Here is a 23,561-nt window from a genome sequence, read left to right on the forward strand (position 1 = left end):
CAATACTACCTCCACCACCACTACCAATATTACCTCCACCACCACTACCAATACTACCTCCACCACCACTACTACCAATACTACCTCCACCACCACTACCAATACTACCTCCACCACCACCACTACCTCCACCACCACTACCAATACTACCTCCACCACCACTACCAATACTACCTCCACCACCACCACTACCAATAATACCTCCACCACCACTACCAATACTACCTCCACCACCACTACCAATACTACCTCCACCACCACTACCAATACTACCATCACCACTACCAATACTACCTCCACCACTACTACCAATACTACCTCCACCACCACTACTACCAATACTACCTCCACCACCACTACCAATACTACCTCCACCACCACTACCAATACTACCTCCACCACTACCAATACTACCTCCACCACTACCAATACTACCTCCACCACTACTACCAATACTACCTCCACCACTACTACCAATACTACCTCCACCACCACTACTACCTCCACCACCACTACTACCAATACTACCTCCACCACCACTACTACCAATACTACCTCCACCACTACCAATACTACCTCCACCACTACTACCAATACTACCTCCACCACCACTACCAATACTACCACCAACACCACCACTACCAATACTACCTCTACCACTACTACCAATACTACCTCCACCACTACTACCAATACTACCTCCACCACTACCAATACTACCTCCACCACTACCAATACTACCTCCACCACCACTACTACCACCACCACCACTACCAATACTACCTCCACCACCACTATCAATACTACCTCCACCACCACTACTACCAATACTACCACCACCACCACTACCAATACTACCTCCACCACCACTATCAATACTACCTCCACCACCACTACTACCAATACTACCTCCACCACCACTACCAATACTACCTCCACCACCACTACTACCAATACTACCTCCACCACCACTACTACCAATACTACCTCCACCACTACCAATACTACCTCCACCACTACTACCAATACTACCTCCACCACCACTACCAATACTACCTCCACCACCACTACCAATACTACCTCCACCACTACTACCAATACTACCACCACCACCACTAATACCAATACTACCACCACTACTACTACCAATACTACCACCACCACTACTACCAATACTACCTCCACCACTACTACCAATACTACCTCCACCACTACTACCAATACTACCTCCACCACCACTACCAATACTACCTCCACCACCACTACCAATACTACCTCCACCACTACTACCAATACTACCTCCACCACTACTACCAATACTACCTCCACCACTACTACCAATACTACCTCCACCACCACTACCAATACTACCTCCACCACCACTACCAATACTACCTCCACCACTACTACCAATACTACCTCCACCACCACTACCAATACTACATCCACCACTACTACCAATACTACCTCCACCACTACTACCAATACTACCTCCACCACCACTACCAATACTACCTGGTCCTGTGTGGCTCAGTCGGTAGAGCATGGCGCTTGCAACGCCAAGCGTCGTGGGTTCGATTCCCGCTGGGACCACCCATATGTAAAAGTAGTGGCCCCAGCCGACTTGTAAGTCGCTTTGGACAAAAGCGTCTGCTAAATGGGATATATTATTATTATTATTATATTACCTCCACCACCACTACTACCAATACTACCTCCACCACTACTACTAATACTACCTCCACCACCACTACTACCAATACTACCTCCACCACCACTACCAATACTACCTCCACCACCACTACCAATACTACCTCCACCACCACTACTACTACCAATACTACCTCCACTACCAATACTACCACCACCACCACTACCAATACTACCTCCACCACTACTACTACCAATACTACCTCCACTACTACTACCAATACTACCTCCACCACCACTACCAATACTACCTCCACCACTACTACTACCAATACTACCACCACCACTACTACTACCAATACTACCTCCACCACTACTACTACCAATACTACCTCCACTACTACTACCAATACTACCTCCACCACCACTACCAATACTACCTCCACCACTACTACTACCAATACTACCACCACCACTACTACCAATACTACCTCCACCACTACTACCTCCACCACTACTACAACCAATACTACCTCCACCACTACTACCATCACCACCACTACTACCATCACCACCACTACTACCATCACCACCACTACTACCACTACTACCATCATCACCACTACTACCACTACTACCATCACCACCACTACTACCATCACCACCACTACTACCATCACCACCACTACTACTACCATCAACACCACCACTACCAATACTACCACCAACACCACTACCAATACTACCACCACCACCACCACTACTACCATCACCACCACTATTACCAATACTACCATCACCACCATCACCACCACTACTACCATCACCACCACTACTACCATCACCACCACTACTACCATCACCACCACCACTATTACCACTACTACCATCACCACCAATACTACCTCCACCACCACTACCACCATCACCACCAATACTACCATCACCACCACTACTACCACCACTACCACTACTACCATCACCACCACTACTACCAATACTACCATCACCACCACTACTACCACCAACACCACCACCACTACTACCATCACCACCACTACTACCACTACTACCATCACCACCACTACTAATACTACCATCACCACCACTACTACCTCCACCACCAATACTACCACTACTACCATCACCACCACTACTACCTCCACCACCAATACTACCACTACTACCATCACCACCCCGCCAGGAATCGACACCTAAGATTCAATATTTTTGGAACATATGAGACCGTGTTCTCGGAAATACGGCAACTCATCCAGCACTTGCATCTTCCATAGCGAGGGACGAAGTGCACAGGCAGGTCGGCCACCAGGCAGACAGAGCCAGAACCATGGACGAGGCACATCTAGAAATCGCCAATCATTAGCAATATCTCACAATGGAACGCTGCATCTCGCAATTTCTTGGCTTGCATAGTCTACACGCAACCGACTGAAGACTGAACACACACTGGCATCATTAGCGAAGAGCAAGCAAGCCAGTGCGAGGGAGAGAGAGGAGGAGGCAGAAAGAATGTCTTGATACTCCTTCATTTACATGCCTTGCAAATTCACCAGAGTTGCATAAAAGTTTGCCTTTTCCTTTATTTAATAATGACACAACTTCCCCTTATAGCCTAGTTTGGCTATAACATGGAAAATGTGATATTTTGTGATTACTGCACTGATTAAAACATTTGGTTTTGGATATTTACTTTAAAATGATCACAACTTCGTTTAAACGTTTAAATGTTCAAATCCCTAGTCTGGACCTGACCGAATCTGAACCAATCATAGATGTCGATGTTTCACAAGTGTGGCAAACAGTACAGTAAAGTTTAAAAAAAAAGTTGAGTATAGTTCACTACAGTAAAACAGCATTTGTGGGATGTATCCTCTCTCCAGAAGTTCAGTGAGGATCTCTGAATGATCAAATGTTGACCTAAATGACTGATGATGATAAATACAATCCACCTGTGTGTAATCAAGTCTCCGTATAAATGCACCTGCACTGTGATAGACTCAGAGGTCCGTTAAAAGCGCAGAGAGCATCATGAAGAACAAGGAACACACCAGGCAGGTCCGAGATACTGTTGTGAAGAAGTTTAAAGCTGGATTTGGATACAAAAAGATTTCCCAAGCTTTAAACATCCCAAGGAGCACTGTGCAAGCGATAATATTGAAATGGAAGGAGTATCAGACCACTGCAAATCTACCAAGACCTGGCCATCCCTCTAAACTTTCAGCTCATACAAGGAGAAGACTGATCAGAGATGCAGCCAAGAGGCCCATGATCACTCTGGATGAACTGCAGAGATCTACAGCTGGGGTGGGAGACTCTGTCCATAGGACAAGAATCAGTCGTATATTGCACAAATCTGGCTGAGTTTGCTGCACTGAAATTAAAGGGGCTGAATAATTTTGCACGCCCAATTTTTCCGTTTTTGATTTGTTAAAAAAGTTTGAAATATCCAATAAATGTCGTTCCACTTCATGATTGTGTCCCACTTGTTGTTGATTCTTCACAAACAAATACAGTTTTATATCTTTATGTTTGAAGCCTGAAATGTGGCAAAAGGGCGCAAAGTTCAAGGCCGAATACTTTCGCAAGGCACTGTACCTGCCACCTCTACACTCTAACCATTAGGCTACCTGCCACCTCTACACTCTAACCACTAGGCTACCTGCCGCCTCCACACTCTAACCACTAGGCTACCTGCCACCTCTACACTCTAACCACTAGGCTACCTGCCACCTCTACACTCTAACCACTAGGCTACCTGCCACCTCTACACTCTAACCACTAGGCTACCTGCCACCTCTACACTTTAACCACTAGGCTACCTGCCACCTCTACACTCTAACCACTAGGCTACCCGCCACCTCTACACTCTAACCACTAGGCTACCTGCCACCTCTACACTCTAACCACTAGGCTACCTGCCACCTCTACACTCTAACCACTAGGCTACCTGCCACCTCTACACTCTAACCACTAGGCTACCTGCCACCTCTACACTCTAACCACTAGGCTACCTGTCGCCTCTACACTCTAACCACTAGGCTACCCGCCACCTCTACACTCTAACCACTAGGCTACCTGCCACCTCTACACTCTAACCACTAGGCTACCCTGCCACCTCTACACTCTAACCACTAGGCTACCTGCCACCTCTACACTCTAACCACTAGGCTACCCTGCCACCCCAATGTTTTGATTTAAGTATCCCCCCCAAGAAACGCCCCACCGAAGCATTACAACATTAGGCATAAAAACGTCCTGACGATGATCTACAAAAGGCAGAACTGATCCTAGCTAAGTACTCCTACTCTTTATGGATACGGCCTTGATGTTTGGGGTCATTTTGAATATATAGAGGGAAACAGAGAGACAGAGAGACAGAGAGACAGACAGAGAGAGAGAGAGACACACAGAGAGAGACACACAGAGAGAGACGGTGAGAGACAGAGACAGAGAAAGAGAGACACACAGAGAGCGACGGAGAGACAGAGACAGAGAGACAGAGACACACAGAGAAAGACAGAGAGACAGAGAGAGAGACACACAGAGAGCGACAGAGACAGAGAGACACACAGAGAGAGACAGAGAGAGACAGAGAGAGACACACAGAGAGAGACACACAGAAAGAGACACACGGAGAGACAGCGAGCGAGATAAAGAGACAGAAAGAGAGAGACAGAGAGAGAGACATAGAAAGAGACAGAAAGAGAGAGAGACAGAGAGAGGCAGAGAGAGACATAGAAACAGAAAGAGAGAGAGAGAGAGAGAGAGAGAGAGGCAGAGAGAGAGACATAGAAAGAGACAGAAAGAGAGAGAGAGACAGCGAGCGAGAGAAAGAGACAGAGAGACATAGAAAGAGACAGAAAGAGAGAGAGAGAGAGAGAGAGAGAGACATAGAAAGAGACAGAAAGAGAGAGAGAGAGAGAGAGACAGAGACAGAGAGAGAGAGAGAGAGAGACAGCCAGCAGTCCAGCCTACAGAGGTGAGCAGAGACATCCTCCTCTGGGTTCCAAGACAGACATGCAGACAGGGATTTGTCTGTAGCAAGAGGCTGTGACCCAAAACGGCATCCTAATCCCTACCTGGGACCGGAGCCCTGGTCAAAAAGTAGTGCACTATATAGGGAATAGGTTGCCTCTTGGGGGTAGAACTGAGGACTGTAGCAACAGACATGTCTACACAGAGCCAAACCGAACCAACCACCGCTCCTTCTCATATAGCCCACAGACCAGAGCACAAGACCACACGCAGCAAAAGAAGAAGACAGGTGGCACTGGCCTGGTGACAGAACCAACCACAAGCAATATTAGTGTTCCTGAGCATCAATGATACAAACCATTTCAATTACAGTATCGTTCACAGAGCTGTGAGAGAAATGTAAAGCTGTGTGTGGCGTGCGCCATCAGAATTAGCTAGCGAGGGAAACAAACAGGTTTTAAAATAGCTCTCGCTCTCTCTGAGAGTCACCTGGCTCGGCGAAGCTCAATTTAACTCCAGCCTTAAATCCATTCAGCAATCCGGTACTTCTCTAGTCTCTGCTGCTGCTAGACAGACCAGTCTCTTTCCTCCGGTACTTCTCTAGTCTCTCTGCTGCTAGACAGACCAGTCTCTTTCCTCCGGTACTTCTCTAGTCTCTCTGCTGCTAGACAGACCAGTCTCTTTCCTCCGGTACTTCTCTAGTCTCTCTGCTGCTAGACAGACCAGTCTCTTTTTTCTCTCCCAGATCTGTTGTCTCCTTCTATAGCCTTGTCCCAGATCTGTTGTCTCCTCCTATAGCCTGGTCCCAGATCTGTTGTCTCCTTCTATAGCCTGGTCTCAGAGCTGTTGTCTCCTTCTATAGCCTGGTCCCAGATCTGTTGTCTCCTTCTATAGCCTGGTCTCAGAGCTGTTGTCTCCTTCTATAGCCTGGTCTCAGATCTGTTGTCTCCTCCTATAGCCTGGTCCCAGATCTGTTGTCTCCTTCTATAGCCTGGTCCCAGATCTGTTGTCTCATTTTATAGCCTGGTCTCAGAGCTGTTGTCTCATTTTATAACCTGGTCCCAGATCTGTTTGTGCTCTTGCCTACTCCATTGCTGTCCCTATCAAGACAAAAATTTAGCATGATAATGGAGTGGCAAGGAGTTGGAACAATGGCACAGACAGACTGGCACGGAGGCTAGAAAACAGTCACTTCTCTACACATAGAGGGAACTGCTAGAATTAGTCTACTACAGGAGCAGCTAAAGAAAGCACTACGGAGGAAGCACCCAATGTGGCAGTGAGAGTCAGATGTCGTTTACGAGAGCCTTCCTGATTGCCCAGAACAGAAAGGGGCCGAGCTGACAGCCCATTCCTCCCTCTTGACAACCCCTGATTGACTGTATATGTATTGATCCTACAGTGCAGAGATGAGCTGTTGGCCTCTCTGCCATCTTAAGAGATGCAGCAAATAACATCACAGGGAAGCAGAAACATTCAAATGAAAAAAAAAATATTATTTTTTTAAAAAGAGGACAATTTTCAGCATGCATTATTGAGATGCGCAGAAAAACATAACAAGGACTGAGTCCCAAATGCTACTTCTATGGACCCTGGTCTAAAGTAGTGCACTATATAGGGAATAGGGTGCCATAGGGCTCTGGTCTAAAGTTGTGCACTATATAGTGAATAGGGTGCCATAGGACTCTGGTCTAAAGTAGTGCACTATATAGGGAATAGGGTTCCATTTGAGACTCTGAGAATTGTTTACGTTTAAAAGTAAATTAAAAGAACAAATTCTTATTTACAATGACGGTCTGTCAAGAGGCAAAAGGAATGGGATTAAAAAATACAAAATGTAGGACAGAAGAGAGACACGCCACTCGGCGAATAGGGTGCCATTTGGGACACATATACACACATTTGGGACACATATACACACATTTGGGACACATAGACACATATACACAGGAGTTCACACCTCTCTGCACCTCTCTGCACGGACCACAGGTCTTTTTAAAGTTGTTGTTGTTGGTTGTTCATATGTCACAGTAGAAAAGGTGTAATAGGATAAACTTAAAAAAAAATAAAAAATTAAATGACCATCCAAATCAAATTAAACTTTATTGGTCACATATTTAGCAGATGTTATTGCGGGTGTCGCAAAATGCTTGTGTTCCGAGCTCACGCAGCAGAGTAATACCCAACAACACATAACAATACATGCAAAATGGAATTAAGAAATATAAATAGTAGGACGAGCAATGTCAGAGTCTAATATACAACTGAACGCAACAATTTGAAAGATTTTTGGAGTTACAATTGACAAGGAAATCAGTCAATTTAAATCATCTGTGAAGACCGCACTTCTCTAGCCAGGTTCCATCAGAGGTGAGCATTTCCCCACTGAAGTCGGTTACAACGCTGAACTGCAGTTGGGTCGAGACCCTGGTGAGGACGACGAGCACACAGCTGGATGTGGTTCCTGGGATGGCAGAGTTACACGTGGTCTGCAGTTGCGAGGCCGGTTGGAGGTACTGCCAAATTCTCTAAAACTATGTCGGAGGTGTCTTAAGGTAAGAAATGAACATTCAACTCAGTCAGAATGCCAATTGCAGGCTCACGCAAAACTTGAGACATCTGTGGCATTGTGTTGTGTGACAAACCTACACATCTTTGAGTGGCCTTTTATCCCCCCCCTCCCCCCTCCCAGCACAAGGTGCACCTGTGTAATGATCATGCCGTTTAATCAGCGTCTTGATAATCCATCCACCTGACAGGTGTGGCATATTTTGGCAAAGGAGAAATGCTCACTACCAGGGATGTAAACACATTTTTGCTAAATATTTGAGAGAAATAAGCTTTTTGTGCGTATGAAAATCTCTGGGATATTTTATTTCAGCTCATGAAACAATGGACCAGCACCTTACATGTTGCGTTTATGTTTTTGTTCAGTATAAATATATATGGTTATGATGGGATGTATAGACATTATGGAGAGAATATACAGTAAATATTGTATTCAGAAAGTATTCAGACCCCTGGACTTCTCCCACATTTTGTTAAGTTAGTCTTATTCTGAAATTGATAAAATAAAACATCTTTCCTCATCAATTTAGACAATACCCCATAATGACATCACAATACCCCATAGTGACATCACAATACCCCCATAACAACAAAGGCATACTTATAAAAAATAAAAACCAATACCTAATTTACACAAGTAATTCAGACCCTTTGTATTGAGACTCGAAATTGAGCTCAGATGCATCCTGTTTCCATTGATCATCCTCGTTTCTACAACTTCCTTGGTGTCCACCTGTGGTAAATTCAATTGATTAGACATGATTTGGAAAAACACACACCTATCTACATAGGATCCCCCAGTTGACAGTGCATGTCAGAGCAAAAACCAAGCCATGGGGTCAAAGGAATTGTCTGTAGAGCGCCAAGACAGGACTGTGTCGAGTCACAGATCTGGGGAAGGTAACCCCCCCAAAAGAGGTGTTTAAACAAATTAAAATATATTTTAGATTCTTCAAAGTAGCTATGCACACTGGTTGGCATTCTCTCAACCAGCTTCATGAGGCAGTCAACTGGAATGTATTTCAATTAACAGGTGTGCAATTGTTAAAAGTTAATTAGCGGAATTTACCTGGAATGAGTAGGTGTGTTCAAACTTTTGACTGGTACTATATGTGATTTAAAGTTGAATACATTTGCGACGGTTGAATAAGCGTCATTGCGCCTGCTCCACACTGTCTGTCTGGGTGGACCATTTCAGATTGCCAGTGATGTGTACACTGAGGAACTTGAAGCTTTTCAACTTCTCTACTGCAGCCGTCGATGTTGGCGTGCCCCCCTGTGCAGTCTCCCGAAGTCCACAATCAGTTCCTGAGTTTTGTTGGCGTTGGGGATATTTTCCACTCTGCCAGGGCCCTCAACCTCCTCCCTGTAGGCTGTCTTGTTGTTGTTGGTAATCAGGCCTGCCACTGTTGTGTCATCTACACACGTAATGATTTAAGTTGAAGACATGCGTGACCCTGTGTTCAGGATCAGCAGAGGTGTTGGTTCCTACCTTCACCACCTGAGGACGGCCTGTCAGGAAGTCCTAGAGCCAGTTGCACAGGGGCGGGGTTCAGACCCAGGGCCCCAAGCTTAGTGATGAGCTTGGAGGGTACTATGGTGTGGAAGGTTGAGCTGCAGTCAATGAACAGTGTTCTTACATTGGTATTCCTCTTGTCCAGATGGGGCAGTGTCCAGGTCGATGGCGATTGAGTTTTGCATGGATCTATTGGGGCAGGATGCAAATTGCTGTGCGTCAAGGGCCCTCAAACTCAACTCTGGACCACAAAGCAAGTTCTGCTGTTTTGTTTTCATTGTTCCTGGTTTAGACTTGGCACTACAGGTGTGTGTATTAATTAATTCATGTATTAATGATCAGGTAGAACAGAAAACCAGCAGGCTCTGGACTTCGAAGGGTAGAAGTCTAGACCCCTTGTCTAGGGGTGTCAGGTAAGGTGGAGGTGACATGGTCCTTAAATAGTCTCTCAAAGCACTTCATGATGACAGAAGTGAGTGCTACGGGGCGGTAGCTCAGTTTCCTTCACTTTCTTGGGAACTGGAACAATGGAGGCCATCTTGAAGCATGTGGGCACAGCAGACTGGGATAGGGAGAGATTTGATATGTCCGTTAACACTCCAGCCATCTGGTCTGCACATGCCCTGAGGACGCGGTCTGGGCCGGCAGCCTTGCGAGGGTTAACAAGTTTACATGTTTTACTCACGTCGGACACGGAGAAGGTGAGCCCACCGTCTCTGGTAGCGGGCCGTGTCGATGGCACGGTGTCGACTTCAAAGCGAAGTTGTTGCCGGCTTGCGAAAGTCAACAGCTTTAATGGTCCTCTTACTCTCGTTGACCACGGCCTTGTGAGCGACTGTGGCCCACTGCTTCAGCTCCAAATCAAATTGTATTTGTCACATGAGCCAAATGCAACCTTAGCGTGAAATGCTTACTTACAAGCCCTTAACCAACAATGCAGTTAAGATTTTTTTTTATTTTAATCTAAATCTCAATTTTTTTTTTTTAAGTAACAATAACAAACCACAAGACTCCACATGGTAATGGCTCTGCCACATGTTGCCGGGGTGATGTTGCCGGGGTGATGTTGCCGGGGTGATGTTGCCGGCAGACACCAGCCGCTGAGGGAAATGCGTCCTTTTGAAATCAATGTTATGTCCAACGGTAGCATCCAAGCTCAAACATCGCAGAGGTCAAATGTTTGACGGCTAACGCCATCTTGTGAATTGAAATCATGAGAAATAAAAGTAGATTTGTTGCATATGGCCTCCACTGGTTATTGTACTAAGATTTATGAAGTCAAACAGTGTTTGGGGCGGCAGGTAGCCTAGTGGTTAGAGCGTTGGACTTGTAACCGAAAGGCAGACAAGGGAAAAATCTGTCGTTCTGCCCCTGAACAAGGCAGTTAACCCACTGTTCCTAGACCAGTTAACCCACTGTTCCTAGACAAGTTAACCCACTGTTCCCCGGTAGGCCGTCATTGAAAATAAGATTTTGTTCTTAACTGACTTGCCCAGTTAAATAAAGGTTAAAAAAAATACATTTGAAAAAGTCAAGAAGCTACTAGCTAGCACAAACTCTAGCTAGCTACATTGACTATGTTCACAATGTAAACAAAAGCAACTTGAGTAATTAGAGGATCATTTAGTAGCAACAGTTGAAGAGTACTTGAGGAAAACTGGACCAGAGCTATTATACTTCCTCATAACCGATGACCACGGTCCTCCTCCTCCTCCTCCTAACAGATGACCACGGTCCTCCTCCTCCTAACAGATGACCACGGTCCTCCTCCTCATAACAGATGACCACGGTCCTCCTCCTCATAACAGATGACCACGGTCCTCCTCCTCCTCACAGATGACCACGGTCCTCCTCCTCCTCATAACAGATGACCACGGTCCTCCTCCTCCTCCTCATAACAGATGACCACGGTCCTCCTCCTCCTCCTCCTAACAGATGACCACGGTCCTCCTCCTCCTCCTAACAGATGACCACGGTCCTCCTCCTCCTCCTCATAACAGATGACCACAGTCCTCCTCCTCCTCCTCATAACAGATGACCACGGTCCTCCTCCTCATAACAGATGACCACGGTCCTCCTCCTCCTCCTCATAACAGATGACCACGGTCCTCCTCCTCCTAACAGATGACCACGGTCCTCCTCCTCCTCCTCCTAACAGATGACCACGGTCCTCCTCCTCCTCCTCCTAACAGATGACCACGGTCCTCCTCCTCCTCCTCCTAACAGATGACCACGGTCCTCCTCCTCCTCCTCTTAACAGATGACCACGGTCCTCCTCCTTCTCCTCCTAACAGATGACCACGGTCCTCCTCCTCCTCATAACAGATGACCACGGTCCTCCTCCTCCTAACAGATGACCACGGTCCTCCTCCTCCTCGTAACAGATGACCACGGTCCTCCTCCTCCTCCTAACAGATGACCACGGTCCTCCTCCTCATAACAGATGACCACGGTCCTCCTCCTCCTCATAACAGATGACCACGGTCCTCCTCCTCCTAACAGATGACCACGGTCCTCCTCCTCATAACAGATGACCACGGTCCTCCTCCTCCTCATAACAGATGACCACGGTCCTCCTCCTCATAACAGATGACCACGGTCCTCCTCCTTCTAACAGATGACCACGGTCCTCCTCCTCCTCATAACAGATGACCACGGTCCTCCTCCTTCTAACAGATAACCACGGTCCTCCTCCTCCTCCTAACAGATGACCACGGTCCTCTTCCTCATAACAGATGACCACGGTCCTCCTCCTCCTCCTAACAGATGACCACGGTCCTCCTCCTCCTCCTAACAGATGACCACGGTCCTCCTCCTCCTCATAACAGATGACCACGGTCCTCCTCCTCCTAACAGATGACCACGGTCCTCCTCCTCCTAACAGATGACCACGGTCCTTCTCCTCCTAACAGATGACCACGGTCCTCCTCCTCCTCCTTCTAACAGATGACCACGGTCCTCCTCCTCCTCATAACAGATGACCACAGTCCTCCTCCTCCTAACAGATGACCACGGTCCTCCTCCTCCTCCTAACAGATGACCACGGTCCTCCTCCTCCTAACAGATGACCACGGTCCTCCTCCTCATAACAGATGACCATGGTCCTCCTCCTCCTCCTCATAACAGATGACCACGGTCCTCCTCCTCCTCCTCCTAACAGATGACCACGGTCCTCCTCCTCATAACAGATGACCACGGTCCTCCTCCTCCTCCTAACAGATGACCACGGTCCTCCTCCTCCTCCTAACAGATGACCACGGTCCTCCTCCTCCTCCTAACAGATGACCACGGTCCTCCTCCTCCTAACAGATGACCACGGTCCTCCTCCTCCTAACAGATGACCACGGTCCTCCTCCTCCTCCTCACAGATGACCACGGTCCTCCTCCTCCTCACAGATGACCACGGTCCTCCTCCTCCTCCTCATAACAGATGACCACGGTCCTCCTCCTCCTCCTCATAACAGATGACCACGGTCCTCCTCCTCCTCCTCCTCCTCATAACAGATGACCACGGTCCTCCTCCTCCTCCTAACAGATGACCACGGTCCTCCTCCTCCTAACAGATGACCACGGTCCTCCTCCTCCTCCTCATAACAGATGACCACGGTCCGGTAAGGTACTTCTCTCCCAGGGCTACAGGGCTAGACATGCAATAAGTCATCATGTGCCATTTGAATAAACATTTAACCAAAAAAAAACATCCCAGTTAAATATTCACCTCAAAGTAGACCTACCTGGTAGAATGACACCATGATGATGATTTGTATCAAACGGGCTTGGCATTCGTGTTTCCAACTGTGTCATCACATGTAGGCTACACTGTACACCCCAGAAACAACGCTATCCAAACACTCTTGCTAGGTGCACAATTGATTTAAAAAAATAAAATAAAAATTTAAAGGGCAACTACACCCGCTCCAGATTTCCATTGGCACTAGCCCGGTGTGCGACTTGCAAATGTACCTGAATATCAAGTCCTGCTTATGGTTGCTTCACTAGACACCCTATTCCCGACATGGTGCATTACTTGGGCCCTGGTCCAAAGTAGTGCACTATGTAGGGAATTAGGTTGCATTTGGGATGCATTCTATCTACGGATCTCTGGTGGTGAAAGATCGTGGAAAAAAAGGGATCAGAATCAGGAGAGAATTTTTCCCTTGGCTTCCTATGGAGTTGAACCACGAAGCGTTAACATGTATTTCACATGTTATAAGATGCAAAAAAACAAAACAAACAAATACACACAAAAAACAACACCCACAACACACATCCTTCATTTCCATTCAACTTGTAGGATTAAAAGGTCAGTCTAAAAACAAACTCTAAAAAGAGAGAGAGAGAGACATGTCATCAACATTAGTATGAGGATGAGGAAACACCTTGCCTGGTCCCACATCTGTTTGTGCGGTCTAGCCAAGTCCTACGGCCCCCGTCACACCAATGTAGGAACCACCCAGTAGGGACCCCCCTCTTCTTTACATCAGTGTCATTAGGTTAGTTAATCATCTGTTGTTTATCTGGCTGGCAGGCTGGAGGCACAACAGGTCCTCTGGTGGTAATCCGCTCTAATCTGGGTCACAGTGAAACGGCCAGTCCAAGACCCATGGAGACCTCAAAACATTTATTTTCCTCCCATCTTACAAAACAACAGAAATCCATGGCTTCGGCAGACCAGTTTTGCAACAGGCTTAAGGTATAGAACTCACTTCCAACACATCAGGGTTTAAATGGTTTTAACAGAGAATTATAGATTTGTTTATATTTTTTTTTTGTCAAAATGGCTGCTCACCTACACTCAGTCTTATGAAAATATTATTCTCCCTTAAATCTGTGTTGCAACATTACATGCAAACGTCCTCTTTAGTTAGAAATTGTCAATGAGTGGAGTACGTTTCATTGATAAGTAGGAAGAGGAATTGTAGGTCGATCCAACTCACCTGGCTCCAGTTTAATAATCTTAACAGCAGCAAGCTCTCCCGTTTGGATGTTTCGAGCCTGAAAGAGAGAATAAAACATTTTAGAACACTGCTTGGGGAGCCAGTCACTTTCCTGGTTTTGTAATCACCGTGCTCTACAGGGCACCATGCTCTACCATCGGCTCACACCGCGCCATGGTTCTGTCTGCCACACACTTCACTGCCACACAATGAATAGATCTCTCTAAAGTTTGCAAATGACAACAATTAGTATTGTTGGTTTCATCTTCATTACTCAGTCCCTCCAGGATTTTTGCAATTTGCAACATATTTAGCCAGATCAACAACTCCACATATTATGCAAGGGTTTAAAAGCACCTGACCAAATCACTGCACTATTAATCGCATAAACTGTCTAATCACCTCACTAAAAAAAGATGGCTTGCAATTTTATCCAATCACCACACTTTTAATTGCATAAAATGATTCAATCAAGCAACAAACTATCCCTCGTCGGCGCATTTATTGGCAAATTTGATAAAATCATCATAATTCACCGTGCAAAATGTCTGAATTGCCACAATAAAAATCAAGAGTTTTGGCCCGCAACTAGCAAACAATTGAAATATAATAAATAAATAAAAATTGAAATTAAAAATTGAAAACACTCCTGTATTGACAGATTACTAAATACCATTTATAGTCCCAGGACAACTAACAGACAGAGATAATGTAGATGAAAGTCTAGAGCATGTTACTAGACTGGCTCCAAAATTTGTACTATGAGAAACCACAAAAATGTCACAATCTGGCAGGCTAGAAGGACACATTTTTCTACTGAAAAGTATTCGCCTCGGGCTAGCGAGCTATTCTTAATTTCCATCCCTGAATGAAACATTAGAAAACTGTTACTCAAAAGAGAGAGACAAGAGCTGAGTTATAAAACAACCAATCAAAATCAAGCTCCATGGGCTTACTTCCTCGTTGATACCTCACTCGGGGTTCAGATGTTTGTAAAAACTGTCTCTGCACTGCAGCAGACCAAAACAACATGGTATGGGGAGGATCGTTCAAATCTGAAATATTACTGCTGTCAGTACAGCACAGAACACGCCCATTCTGGGCTCATGTTTAGACAAGGACCTGATCATATTTCCCTCTGCCACAGTCCTGCTTCGGTCTGGGGTGGGACTGTGTCTGGGGTGGGACTGTGTCTGGGGTGGGACTGCCAGAGATCAGAAAGAGAGTGTCATTTAGGACTCGCCCAAGGATTGTGTTCATGGCTCTCTCTGGGAGAATACCAGGGTACTGCTCTCTCTGGGAAAATACCAAGGGTACGGCTCTCTCTGGGAGAATACCAAGGGTACTGCTCTCTCTGGGAGAATACCAAGGGTACGGCTCTCTCTGGGAGAATACCAAGGGTACGGCTCTCTGGGAGAATACCAAGGGTACGGCTCTCTCTGGGAGAATACCAAGGGTACGGCTCTCTCTGGGAGAATACCAAGGGTACTGCTCTCTCTGGGTGAATACCAGGGTACTGCTCTCTCTGGGAGAATACCAAGGGTACTGCTCTCTCTGGGAGAATACCAAGGGTACTGCTCTCTCTGGGAGAATACCAGGGTACTGCTCTCTCTGGGAGAATACCAAGGGTACTGCATTCCACCGGCCGCCTGTTTTCTGTGGTGGGAGTGGCCTGCCTCGGCCGCCTGTGTCTGTGGTGGGAGTGGCCTGCCTCGGCCGCCTGTTTTCTGTGGTGGGAGTGGCCTGCCTCGGCCGCCTGTGTCTGTGGTGGGAGTGGCCTGCCTCGGCCGCCTGTGTCTGTGGTGGGAGTGGCGGGAGTGGCCTGCCTCGGCCGCCTGTGTCTGTGGTGGGAGTGGCCTGCCTCGGCCGCCTGTGTCTGTGGTGGGAGTGGCCTGCCTCGGCCGCCTGTGTCTGTGGTGGGAGTGGCCTGCCTCGGCCGCCTGTGTCTGTGGTGGGAGTGGCCTGCCTCGGCCACCTGTGTCTGTGGTGGGAGTGGCCTGCCTCGGCCGCCTGTGTCTGTGGTGGGAGTGGCCTGCCTCGGCCGCCTGTTTTCTGTGGTGGGAGTGGCCTGCCTCGGCCGCCTGTTTTCTGTGGTGGGAGTGGCCTGCCTCGGCCGCCTGTGTCTGTGGTGGGAGTGGCCTGCCAAAGATTGAGTTCGACAGACGGGCTGCTTCGACTGGATCAAATTGGTAGCCTCGTCATCTATAGCAAATGGATATAAAAACATGAACTAAACATGAACACAACTGTCTGTGATCCTGACTTGGACCTTGGAGACAGACAGGGAAGTGTCTACTTTGTTATACTCCAAATCAAATCACATTTTATTGTTTACACACACATAAATACTTAGCAGATATTATTGCGAGTGTAGTGAAATTCAATCCAATTCCCTGAGTCATTCAAAATGTGTTGTTGCTTTATGTGAACACACATGCACTTTATGTGAACACACAAACACAGGGACTTGGGAGCGTCCCAGAACTCTGCCAGGACAAAATGGGGGAAATTGAAGCTGAATCGTCTGTAGCTCTCTCCCTTCCCCTGGTAATAGTAATTCATCTAGCTTTCACCACACGTTACATCAGACAGGGGTCGGCTATCACAGCGCGATGCTTTATCACATGGTTACTTCGGGGTTACAGAAGCTGTCCACAGTGGGGGGGGGGGGACTAAAATAACTCCTCTCATTTTTCACGAGGTTGTACGTTTTTGTTTTGACAGCGAGTGCGTTCAAATATGTGAAGGTAGTTTGCTATTGCGAGAGACAATGTTGCTATTCCGAGAGACAATGTTGCTATTCCGAGAGACAATGTTGCTATTCCGAGAGACAATGTTGCTATTCCGAGAGACAATGTTGCTATTCCGAGAGACAATGTTGCTATTCCGAGAGACAATGTTGCTATTCCGAGAGACAATGTTGCTATTCCGAGAGACAATGTTGCTATTCCGAGAGACAATGTTGCTATTCCGAGAGACAATGTTGCTATTCCGAGAGACAATGTTGCTATTCCGAGAGACAATGATGCTATTCCGAGAGGCAATGTTGCTATTCCGAGAGACAATGTTGCTATCCAGAGAGACAATGTTGCTATTCCGAGAGACAATGTTGCTATTCCGAGAGACAATGTTGCTATTCCGAGAGGCAATGTTGCTATTCCGAGAGACAATGTTGCTATCCAGAGAGACAATGTTGCTATTCCGAGAGACAATGTTGCTATCCAGAGAGACAATGTTGCTATCCAGAGAGACAATGTTGCTATTCCGAGAGACAATGTTGCTATTCCGAGAGACAATGTTGCTATTCCGAGAGACAATGTTGCTATTCCGAGAGACAATGTTGCTATCCAGAGAGACAATGTTGCTATCCAGAGAGACAATGTTGCTATTCCGAGAGACAATGTTGCTATTCCGAGAGACAATGTTGCTATTCCGAGAGACAATGTTGCTATTCCGAGAGACAATGTTGCTATTCCGAGAGGCAATGTTGCTATTCCGAGAGGCAATGTTGCTATTCCGAGAGACAATGTTGCTATTCCGAGAGACAATGTTGCTATTCAGAGAGACAATGTTGCTATTCAGAGAGACAATGTTGCTATTCCGAGAGACAATGTTGCTATTCCGAGAGACAATGTTGCTATTCCGAGAGACAATGTTGCTATTCAGAGAGACAATGTTGCTATTCAGAGAGACAATGTTGCTATTCCGAGAGACAATGTTGCTATTCCGAGAGGCAATGTTGCTATTCCGAGAGACAATGTTGCTATCCAGAGAGACAATGTTGCTATTCCGAGAGACAATGTTGCTATTCCGAGAGACAATGTTGCTATTCCGAGAGACAATGTTGCTATCCAGAGAGACAATGTTGCTATTCCGAGAGACAATGTTGCTATTCAGAGAGACAATGTTGCTATTCAGAGAGACAATGTTGCTATTCAGAGAGACAATGTTGCTATTCAGAGAGACAATGTTGCTATTCCGAGAGACAATGTTGCTATTCCGAGAGACAATGTTGCTATTCCGAGAGACAATGTTGCTATTCAGAGAGACAATGTTGCTATTCCGAGAGACAATGTTGCTATTCCGAGAGACAATGTTGCTATTCAGAGAGACAATGTTGCTATTCCGAGAGACAATGTTGCTATTCCGAGAGACAATGTTGCTATCCAGAGAGACAATGTTGCTATTCAGAGAGACAATGTTGCTATTCAGAGAGCCAATGTTGCTATTCAGAGAGCCAATGTTGCTATTCAGAGAGACAATGTTACGAGGCAGGTAACTCCTTTAACTGACTCGACAGAAAGCCCATCGGATTCCTCCTTCACAGATGAAACAGTACCCTGCTTTATCGCCATCATAGAATGATTATACAGAACAACTTGGCAATGTTCTAACCACTTCAACACATGAAAAACCTTCAGTAAAAAATAAAACAAACATTGAATCTCAGTCGGTCTGTGGAGCAAGAATTAAAAACAGGCTTAAGACTTCTGGCTACAATGTTACAGAATGATGCCGATACGTTTTCCAAGAGCATGGTCAAAAAAGATTCTTTGCAAAAAAGGTGCCACACATGATTTATTTTTGCATTGTAATTTCAGAAAAATATCCATTTATATACAGCACCTTCAGAAAGTCTTCCAACCCCTTGACTTAGTCCACATTTTGAATTCAAAATGTATTATTAAATATAAAACAATTCAACCATCTACACACAATAGGCCATAATGACGTTTATTTGCACATTTATTTAAAAAAATGAAAAACAGAAATCTAATTTACATAATTATTCACACCCCTGAGTCAATAGAGCTTGGGAGTCAATTACAGATGTGAGTCTTTCTGGGTAAAGTCAAAGAGCATTGCACACATGAATGGTACAATATTTGCATATTATTCATTAAATTCTTTTGCTCTGTCAACTTGGTTGTTGATAATTGCTAGAAAGCCATTTTCCAAGTCCTGCCATAGATTTTCAAGGAGATGTATGTCAAAACTGTAACGAGGCCACTCAGAATCATTCAATGTCTTCTTGGTAAGCATCTCCCGTGTAGGTTACTGTCCTGCTGAAAGGTGAATGTATCTCCCAGTGTCTGCTGGAACCAGGTTTTCCTCTACGATTTTGCCCATTGCTTAGCTCTATTACGTTAATTTTTTCATCAAACAACAAAAAAAAACTCCCTAGTTCTTGCCGATGACAAGCATACCCATAACCTGATGCAGCCACCACCATGCTTGAAAATATGAAGAGTGGTACTCAGTGATGTGTTGGATTCCCCCAAACATAACGCTTTGTATTTAGGACATAAAGTTAATTCCTTTGCCACATTTTTTGGCAGTTTTACTTTAGTGCCTTATTGCAAACATCATGCATGTTTTGGAATATTTTTTATTCTGAACAAGGCTTTAAAAAATTCTGAGGTCTTTGCTGATTTCTTTTGATTTTCCCATGATGTCAAGCAAAGAGGCACTGAGTTTGAAGGTAGGCCTTGAAATACAACCACAGATACACATCCAATTGACTACAATTATGTCAATTAGCCTATGAGAAGCTTCTAAAGCCATGACATCATTTTCTAGAATTTTCCAAGCTGTTTAAAGGCACAGTCAACTTAGTGTATATAAACTTCTGACCCACTGGAATTGTGATAGTGAATTATAAGTGAAACAATCAGTCTGTAAACAAATTGTTGGAAAAATTACTTGTGTCATGCACAAAGTAGATGTCTTAACCGACTTACAAAACTATATAGTTTGTTAACAAGAACTGTGTGGAGGTGGTTGAAAAATCAGTTCTACTGACTCCAACCTCAGTGTATGTAAACTTACAACTTCAACTGTACATACACACAATCGTATGTGGACAACCATTCAAATTAGCAACTTTGGCTATTTCAGCCACACCATTGCTGACGGGTATATAAAATCGCGCAAGGCTATTCAATCTACATATACAAACATTGGCAATAAAATGACCTTACAATCGAGAGATCGGTGGCTTTCAGTTTGTCAAATTTCTGCCCTGCTTGAGCTGCCCCAGTCAACTGTAAGTGCCTTTATTGTGAAATGGAAACGTCTAGGAGCAACAACGGCTCAGCCGGGAAGTGGTAGGCCACACACAAGCTCACAGAATGGGACCGCCGAAATCCTGAAGCGTGTAAAAATCTGTCCTCTGTTGCAACACTCACTACCGAGTTCCAAACTGCCTCTGGAAGCAACTTCAGCACAAGAACTGTTCATCAGGAGCTTAATGTAATGGATTTCCATGGCAGAGCAGCTGCACACAAGCCTAAGATCACCATGTGCAATGCCAAGCGTCAGCTGGAGTGGTGTAAAGCTCGCCGCCATTGGACTCTGGAGCAGTGGAAACTCTCTCTCTGGAGTGATGAGTCACGGTTCACCATATGGCAGCTTGATGCATTAATCTGGGTTTGGTGGATACCAGGAGAACGCTACCTGCCCAACTGCATAGTGCCAACTGTAAAGTTTGGTGGAGGAGGAATAATGGTCTGGGGCTGTTTTTCATGGTTTGGACCCTTTCTTCCAGTGAAGGGAAATCTTAACGCTACTTAACACTAAATCACAGCGATTTAGATGGTACAATGATTTCCTCATCTATTCAGTGCTTGTTTTCCCTCACATAAACTGAAATTGAGCAAACAGTGTAGAATTTTAGCAACCAGTTAATGACAGAGCGATTTCCACTCGATAAACTCAGCAACAAAGTCAGAATGAATAGCTTTCCCAACTTGATGCCATAATAATAATAATAATAATAATAATCCCAACTTGATGCCACTCAGACAGGGAGAAATAAATAGGTGAATATCACAGGCAATTACAACACTGACAGGCGAGTAACTGTGACACCATCATTCCACTATTATTGCAGATATATTATGGACATTTTCTGAAATTACAACGTTAATTATTTGTTTTAAATCCTGCGTAGCACTTTAAAGCAAGCCATACAACTCTATGGCAGAAGGATATTTTTGTGCTGTCATTCTGTTACCAAACTTCAGTGGAAATCCTTAAAAGTCGTCCTTGTGAATAGAGTTGTTTGGGTTGGTTTGAAATCATTGGTTTTTGTTTGGCATACAAAGTGCTGAGTCTCAGCAGCAGTCTGTGACTGTGGAATTGCCCTGAGGCTAGCTACATCCTACATGACTGAAGCTGGCCCATAAAGGAGGCTAGCTACATCCTACATGACTGAAGCTGGCTCATAAAGGAGGCTAGCTACATCCTACATGACTGAAGCTGGCCCATAAAGGAGGCTAGCTACATCCTACATGACTGAAGCTGGCTCATAAAGGAGGCTAGCTACATCATACATGACTGAAGCTGGCCCATAAAGGAGGCTAGCTACATCCTACATGACTGAAGCTGGCCCATAAAGGAGGCTAGCTACATCCTACATGACTGAAGCTGGCCCATAAAGGAGGCTGGGGCTACATCCTACATGACTGAAGCTGGCCCATAAAGGAGGCTAGCTACATCCTACATGACTGAAGCTGGCCCATAAAGGAGGCTAGCTACATCCTACATGACTGAAGCTGGCTCATAAAGGAGGCTAGCTACATCCTACATGACTGAAGCTGGCCCATAAAGGAGGCTAGCTACATCCTACATGACTGAAGCTGGCCCATAAAGGAGGCTAGCTACATCCTACATGACTGAAGCTGGCCCATAAAGGAGGCTAGCTACATCCTACATGACTGAAGCTGGCCCATAAAGGAGGCTAGCTACATCCTACATGACTGAAGCTGGCCCATAAAGGAGGCTAGCTACATCCTACATGACTGAAGCTGGCCCATAAAGGAGGCTAGCTACATCCTACATGACTGAAGCTGGCCCATAAAGGAGGCTAGCTACATCCTACATGACTGAAGCTGGCCCATAAAGGAGGCTAGCTACATCCTACATGACTGAAGCTGGCTCATAAAGGAGGCTAGCTACATCCTACATGACTGAAGCTGGCCCATAAAGGAGGCTAGCTACATCCTACATGACTGAAGCTGGCTCATAAAGGAGGCTAGCTACATCCTACATGACTGAAGCTGGCTCATAAAGGAGGCTAGCTACATCCTACATGACTGAAGCTGGCCCATAAAGGAGGCTAGCTACATCCTACATGACTGAAGCTGGCTCATAAAGGAGGCTAGCTACATCCTACATGACTGAAGCTGGCCCATAAAGGAGGCTAGCTACATCCTACATGACTGAAGCTGGCCCATAAAGGAGTCTATACATCATACATGACTGATACTGGCCCATAATGGAGGCTGTACATCATACATGACTGAAGCTGGCCCATAAAGGAGGCTATACATCCTACATGACTGAAGCTGGCCCATAAAGGAGGCTATACATCCTACATGACTGAAGCTGGCCCATAAAGGAGGCTATACATCCTACATGACTGAAGCTGGCCCATAAAGGAGGCTATACATCCTACATGACTGAAGTTGGCCCATAAAGGAGGCTATACATCATACATGACTGAAGCTGGCCCATAAAGGAGGCTATACATCCTACATGACTGAAGCTGGCCCATAAAGGAGGCTATACATCATACATGACTGAAGCTGGCCCATAAAGGAGGCTATACATCCTACATGACTGAAGCTGGCCCATAAAAGAGGCTATACATCATACATGAGTGAAACTGGCCCATAAAGGAGACTATACATCCTACATGACTGAAGCTGGCCCATAAAGGAGGCTGTACATCCTACATGACTGAAGCTGGCCCATAAAGGAGGCTATACATCATACATGACTGAAGCTGGCCCATAAAGGAGGCTATACATCATACATGACTGAAGCTGGCCCATAAAGGGGGGGGGGGGGGGGGGGGGGGGGGGGGGGGGGGGGGGGGGGGGGGGGGGGGG

General features: G+C 45.8%; 1 protein-coding gene across 1 annotated transcript in view; it reads right to left on the reverse strand.

The window, feature by feature from the left end:
* LOC135534730 (mitogen-activated protein kinase kinase kinase kinase 5-like) overlaps positions 1-14,746 on the reverse strand; it is a gene marked incomplete at its 3' end in the record, with an annotated part of 22,695 nt that extends 7,949 nt beyond the window's left edge. The window contains exon 1 of the mRNA XM_064961625.1: positions 14,668-14,746. Within this exon, the coding sequence (XP_064817697.1) occupies positions 14,668-14,746 (79 nt within the window). The remainder of the gene's footprint in view (positions 1-14,667) is intronic.
* Positions 14,747-23,561: the final 8,815 nt, after the last annotated feature.

This window comes from Oncorhynchus masou, unplaced genomic scaffold (genome assembly GCF_036934945.1).
Source record: "Oncorhynchus masou masou isolate Uvic2021 unplaced genomic scaffold, UVic_Omas_1.1 unplaced_scaffold_3882, whole genome shotgun sequence".
NCBI classification, from domain to species: domain Eukaryota; kingdom Metazoa; phylum Chordata; class Actinopteri; order Salmoniformes; family Salmonidae; genus Oncorhynchus; species Oncorhynchus masou.